This window comes from Chanos chanos, chromosome 6 (assembly GCF_902362185.1).
Source record: "Chanos chanos chromosome 6, fChaCha1.1, whole genome shotgun sequence".
Lineage (NCBI taxonomy): Eukaryota > Metazoa > Chordata > Actinopteri > Gonorynchiformes > Chanidae > Chanos > Chanos chanos.
The window spans coordinates 2,390,969-2,397,823 of record NC_044500.1 but is presented as its reverse complement, the minus strand read 5'-3'; the positions used below and the strand labels follow the sequence as shown (position 1 = coordinate 2,397,823).

General features: G+C 46.6%; 1 protein-coding gene across 1 annotated transcript; it reads right to left on the bottom strand.

Annotated features, from left to right (window-relative positions):
- Positions 1 to 957: 957 nt before the first annotated feature.
- lrfn1 (leucine rich repeat and fibronectin type III domain containing 1) lies at positions 958 to 6,417 on the bottom strand. The gene is made up of 2 exons (XM_030777591.1): positions 5,045 to 6,417; positions 958 to 1,879 (listed from the first exon to the last, which is right to left on the bottom strand). The coding sequence occupies exons 1-2, from the start codon at positions 6,415 to 6,417 to the stop codon at positions 958 to 960; spliced, it is 2,295 nt and encodes a 764-aa protein (XP_030633451.1).
- Between the last annotated feature and the right edge of the window lie 438 nt (positions 6,418 to 6,855).

Sequence of the window (6,855 nt, the reverse complement as noted above, 5' to 3'; positions counted from 1 at the left end):
CTTTTTTTTTTTTTTCTTTTCTTTTAATGAAAGATTGAGAGAAAATCGCCACATCCATTCACCTCACCCCTTGGCATCACGTATAAAAAAAGAGAGAGAGTGAGAGAGAGATAGTGAGAGAGAGAGAGAGAGAGAGAGAGAGAGAGAGAGAGGGAGAGAGAGAGAGAGAGAAGGGAAAACAATGAAGTGTTTCTCTCATGGATGAGACGAGAGAATGTTACAGTGTGTGAGAGTATGTGTACGTGTGTGTGTGCGAGTGTGTCTGCGTGTGTGTGTGCGTGTGTGTCTGCGTGTGTGTGTGTGTGTGTGTGCGTGCATGTTTGTGTGTATGTGTGTGTGTGCGTGTGTGTGCGCGTATGTGTGTGTGTGCGCGTATGTGTGTGTGTGTGTGTGTGTGTGTGTGCGCGTGTGGTGTGCGTGAACGTGTGTATGTATGTGCATGTGCATGTGTGTGTGTGTGTGTGTGTGTGTGTGTGCGTGTAGTGTGCGTGAACGTGTGTATGTATGTGCGGGTAGCAGCATCCTCCACTGGTAGGTCTTTAGATTAAGGCACTGCTGCACAGGCAAAGGGCAAAGGGCAAGGCCTCCCACTCTCTCTAGGACCATGGGGAGGAGCTGGCATGAGTCTAACTGTGATCTCAAAATCACACCAGTCCACTACAGAATGTGACAGACTGCATGAACAACAGGATGAGAGGAAACAACTGTTTGTTTGTGTGTGTGCGTGTGTGTGTGTGTGTGTGTTTGTAATATGTGTATATAAATGCACGCACATGTGTGTGTTTGTAATATGTATGTGTGTGTGTGTGTGTGTGTGTGTGTGTGTGTGATAAGTGTTTATAAATGTGTGTGTGTGTGTGTGTGTGTGTGTGATAAGTGTTTATAAATGTGTGTGTGTGTGTGTGTGTGTGTGTGTGTGTGTGTGTGTGCGTGTGTGTGTAGCTGTCAGACTGTCCTTCACACCGTGCTCTCCAGCATCCACTCTGTGCTGCTGAAGGTGACCCTGCGACTGGCAGGTGGAGACGTGTCCACATTCAGCTGATTGGTGGATTTGTGGCGGCGAGTCCGCGCCCTCCGTGGGTAACTGTGGCTCTGAAACAGAGCGTAGTCTCCGTCAAAGGAGAACCGGTGCCGAGTCCGGGCCAGCTCGGCCGGTAACAGGCCCACCTGCGCAAGAGCTCCTTTCCTGTCTTTGACCCTCGGAGCCTCATTGGGCCCGGCGCCGGGTCCGATCAGACAGAGCGACATGGTGGACCCGGTCAGGCTGCTGTCTGTCTGCGTGTCCTCTGACAGCCCTCCCAAGGCCTGCGCGTCCAGGCTGGCTCGTCTCAGGGACGCCGCTGCCATCGCCGGCACCTTCTCTGAGTCGAGGGGCGGCAGCTCCACCTGCAGGACAGTGGAGGAGCTGCAGGCCGGCTCGTCCACGTCTCCGTTCTCCATCTTAAGCACCAGCGCCTTGCACTCCTTCTCCACGCGACGCACCTCCTCCAGCTGCAGCTTGTTGGAGGAGCGGGAGCCAGAGACCCCGGCCGGCTGGCTGCCGTTGGTCTGAGAGTGCGTGTGGGTGCCCGGTTTGGATTTGGTGCCATCGGGCCCATTGTAGGCCTTGTATCGTATCATGAGGATGATGATGAAGACGAGGACTGAGGCCACGATGATGCCGCCGATGATGATGATCATGGTTCCGCCCAGGAAGGGACTGTGGATAAATCGGCACTGGTTGGCCTCGGCTGCCGTGTGGAACTGGACGCAGCCCACCACGCGGGTCGCGGTCAGAGACGTGATCCCGTCGTCATAGACCGCCAGAACGCAGAGGTCATACTCACGGCCCGGAGCGAGGTCACTGATTCGGAAGGTCTTACTAGCGGACGGGATCATTCTGCAGAGATTAGCAGAAGAGAAAGAACAGAAGCAGTTTATATATAAGACATTAACCGTATCACAGATTGTGATAAACATCTATGGAAATACAGAGTCGGTTTTTGTTTGCTTGTTTTGCTGTATTAAATTTAAGATGTTTGTTTTTGTTAGATTTCAGCAGTGGCATAATGGTAATAAACATATGAGTGTAATGTGTCTACTATGACACACATTATAGCCAAGCTCCTGAGTTTTCATATGTTACAGTAATTATCTCTCAGAGACTGTTAACATAAAACATAAGCAATGTTTTTATGTCAAGACAGCAAACACTGTATTTTGAGACATGTCTATAGGCTAATTCAAAGTACGAGTTTGGTTTATTGTTCCAGAGTCAAAACAAATATTGTAATGATATTCTCTTATGCTGCATAAAGCATGTGGGTTAACCCCATGAGTCATACTCCAGTGTGTGTCTCTAAATGTACGGTGTATCAGCTTGTCCATAATCAGCGCGGAGACATCTGAGTGAGAGAAAACGTTTGGAAGTGAGGTTGGAAGATCTGTGGTCTACGTGATGAAAACATCAGGACGCTGTTTCTTCGAAGTCACGATATTGAGGCAGGCCGCCCGTGGGTCATGGCTTCCGCACTGAGCCATAAAGGAGAGGTTACCCGGGTGACGGACAGAAATGAGTCTGTCAGCATGAGTAACGTATGGGAGATTGGAGCACAAGGGTTAAACTGGGAGGTAACTACTGCAGAGAAGCACTAACTGTCTACAGCATGACGGGGGGAGAGAAACCAGAAGCCTGAGGTCACATCTGAGAGGAAAATGTCCTTCTGTGCACTCAAGGACAAGGATTTATAATGGAACCAGTGATTGATGGCTTAATGTGATATTGATCTCTCCTATTTACTGGAACAATGATGCATGCGTGAAAACATACACTGTCATGCGCACTGACACAGACACAAACACACGCACACACATACACACACAAGAGTAGAGACAAACACACATCTCCCTCGAAAACAAATCTGTGTGTGATGTTGGTAAAGATGAGAGAGGTTATTTGTCATATTTGTGAAAAATGTGCACAATATTCCTTCACCATGCCAGCATTACTGTTTCAGATACTCAATCTGAAAATGCACTCTCCCTCTCTAGTTACACAATCACTTATGATTTGACAAATTAGATATTTTTTCAAGATTAATCCACTAAGTCATTTAAGTCCAGGAAAACGCACAAGCTTTCTTTCTACATAATTAAGTTACGTAGGCCCATAGGGTTGATTGTGTGCACTGCTGTAACTGATACACTTTTAAAAAATGTAAATAATATCTGATTTATTCGATATCTCTTAAAATAACCATTTTAAATTTTCAGCAATGACATCCAATGTGTAATAACATCTTTGGGCTTCAGCATAAATTCACTGACTGACTTGAAAGTTAAGACATGCTTCTTTGTGTCTTAGAAGAATCCACACAGCTCCTTTTCGAGGAGAAATTTCTTTTAAAAAGTCTCTAATTTGTAGGCAACAACCAGAAGTACTTCAGCACACCGAGGACTCGGACATTTGTTCTCTGTGGTATCAACGGGCGGAGATTAGTATTCCTAAATTTAGTTTGCATTCTTGAGATTAGCTTGGAGAGCAAAACGCGGTCAGAAGTCACATGGTTAGAGGAAAAAAAAAAGAAAAAGAAAAAGCAAGATAAATGATAAGGTTCTTATTCTTATGCTGAGGAGAAGCCTGCATCTCAGAGGGCTTGGTAACATGAGCTGAATGTCCTCCCACACACGGAGATTATACACTCCGCTTCTCCTGTCCGTGCTCCCCTTACACTGTGTAACACTCTGCCAATATTTAGATTCCTCGTGATTAACAAACCCCAAACATGACCGCCCACACGCAACTATTCCGTGATCTCCTGACATTTGGAGAGAATGCCGAAGGAGCCTCTTAATTCTGTTACATTAACGGCAAATCTTTACTGTAGTTAGGCGAGAGCAAAGACACGCGATAAAACGCAATGCAAATAAGCCTAATAAAAAACCGACGGCGCGGTTATCGTATTCCGTCGTTTGTTTTTCGGTTGTTGTTTATACAGTCGCCGTTTCATCTTTTTTAAAAGCCCCAATGTTATTATGCATCTCGTCCTTCACAGACATGCAAATGTGAAGTGGACCAGTTTTGTCTGACATAAACTGAGACTTTTTTTTTTTGTCTTTTTCTTTCATGATTTGGTAAAGCTTGAGATCTTGGGTGGGTGGAGGGTGAACAAATGTTCTGCTTTTACCTGCATTGTTGTGGAGACATTTGACAAATGCGGTATGTTTGTGCGATAGACGTTGCGGCTACTCTGCTAATGATTCTTAGTCAGTCTGTAAAGATCCCATTTCGGAATAGAGAGCTTTTCATGTCTGAAAAATCGTCCAATAAACCAGAGACGACTGTGGTGGCAGCTTTCATGTTCTCCTGCTGAAATCAAATCATCAACGTTTATCCTGTAAATAAAACATCAAAACAGACTAGACTTTCCATCACATGAGAAAGGCTTTTCTTCTGTATGAGTCGTGACTTCCTTCAATGCATAATGAGCTGCTTTGTAAGACAAAGGGCATTTGTTTAAAAGCAAGGATACTCTTAGTGGGCGCGTACTCTTAAATAATTCCTGGGTCATGTGATTCTGTCTGAGGCGAAGTTCTCCCCGAGGTAATAAATGTCAGAAATGTTTTACTCCACTTCAGCAGCGGCGCCGCGGTTTCAGACGTTAGATTTCATTAGATGTGTGGTCTGAGAGTCCCCGCAATGCAGGTTTACATGAGCGGAGAGGTGCATGAAATAGCGTTCAGTCCGTCGAATGTCGACAACAGTCTCTGGTATTAGGTTTTACTTGAGTAACTGTAAATCCACGGGATTATACCTGTCTCGTTTCATTGATTCAGCTTGCACATTTACTTCCTTTGCATGTCAGAATCACCCCTCAAGAAGCTTTGGTTTGAACTAACCATGCGTGCTATAGCAAAGACTGTTTTTCATTTCTGCATTGCTAATATGCTTCAGTTTGATCAACTGCATCACATCTCAGTAAAAACAGTGCTGTGAAATGTAGAAAACTGCTCTACGTTTTGGTCTCGACAAGTCAATAAATCCTCGGGGACACAAGTTCCTTACCTGTACACCAGTGTGTCATCTACGGTACTATTGTACTGGATCTGGTACATCCTGATTCCGGGAATATGTCGTTCTGAAGGCCACCTGACAACCGCAGAGGAAGAGGTCAACTCGGCCACCATAACCCTCTTATCCTGGTTCTTGGTGTCATTGTTGCCGGACTTGGTGGAGGTGGTAATGTCGGAGAGGCCTGGGTCTGCTTCCCTCATGTGCCCCGTGTTGTTGACAAACAGGGGCAGGGGGATCATGTTGATTTCGACCGCTGCCGTGGCGATGCCGGCGGCGTTGGACGCCACGCAGTTAAAGGCTCCGCTGTCCTTCAGCGTGGTGATGAGGATGTCGAGGGTTCCGTTGGCGTAGAGGATGGTGCGTGAGTTGTTGTGCACCAACTTGCCGTCGGGAAACCTCCAGTGAATGGCGGGGTCCGGGTCCCCCACTGCCTTACACTTGAGCGTGACTCCCTGTCCCTCCATCACATAGGACTTGGTTGAGTGGTGCTTTGTGATGAGAGGGGGCTCGCAGATAAACTCCTCTTCTTGAATGGACCAGAAGTACTTGTCCATTAGGTGTTCTGGCGAGGCACAAGTCTCCAGATCATCCTCTCGCGTCAGCCGGCGTAACCACAGCAACTCACAGTTACAGTGCAGCGGATTCCCACCAAAGCTCACCGCTAGAGAGGATGGATTGGACCCTTTGGCATTCGACAGCACCTGAGCGTGCTGGAAAAGGCTGTCCGGGGGCAGCTTCTGCAGCCGGTTGGACGTCATGTCCAATCGAACCAGCTTGGTTAGGAGCGTAAAAGTTCCGGCCTCAATATGGTCAATGAGATTGTGGTCCAGTGTAAGAGTGTTAATATTTATCATTCGGGCAACCGCTTCCCAAGGGAGCGTTCGTAAGTTATTGTAGGACAAATCGAGGTCTTCGATAGTGGAAACGAACTCGTCAAATGACGAAGGGGCGACGTGGTGGATTTGGTTATTACCCAAAATGAGGTGGCGAAGGCTGACCAGACCTTTCAGCTGATCACTTTTGATGACGGTCAGACGGTTGCCATCCATGTGAAGAGCCCGGAGGGCTTTAAGTCCCTGGAACGCATGAGGGACAATCTGACTGATGGTATTGCGAGAAAGAGTGAGGTGCACCAGACTGGTCATGTTGAAGAAGTCCTTTCTGCGGATTGCGGTGATGAAGTTGTCGGTTAACCGCAACTCCACGGTTTTGCGATCGATGCCAGGTGGCACAAACAAAAGGCCTGTCTTGGCACAGAGTAACGTCAGGGTGGGGGAGATGTTCTGGCAGATACATCGGCCTGGGCAGGTGTGACCTTTTGCCAGCATGCTGAACACCAACACACATAAAACAAGCCGCTCCATGGTCAATCAGCTTCCAAGTCCTACACAGAGTACAAACAAAACACAGAGAGAAAACAGGGACTCTGATCAGACCAATAAACATCAGGTGTCAGTAGTAATGGCCAGAAGCATTGTTTTCCCTTCGTTACAGTCTCATATTATACCTTTTGAATTACAGTCTACAATTAAAGCACAGCACCATTTTCATCGTGTTATTGAACTATAAGTGTAACCAAACACATACACACATAGTGCAATACCTCCTACGAGGACTTTTCAAAACATTGACAAAAAAATATGCATTAGATGTTTCAGGAGTCATGTTATAACTAGTAGGAGTATTAAGTATAATGGCTAAGAGCCAGTGAATGGGTAAGACCTGCTTTTATTTCATCTCAGATTAAACTGGCTAAAACTCCAGTCGGGTTATGTAAGGGTGGTTTAAGAAGGATGACAGTA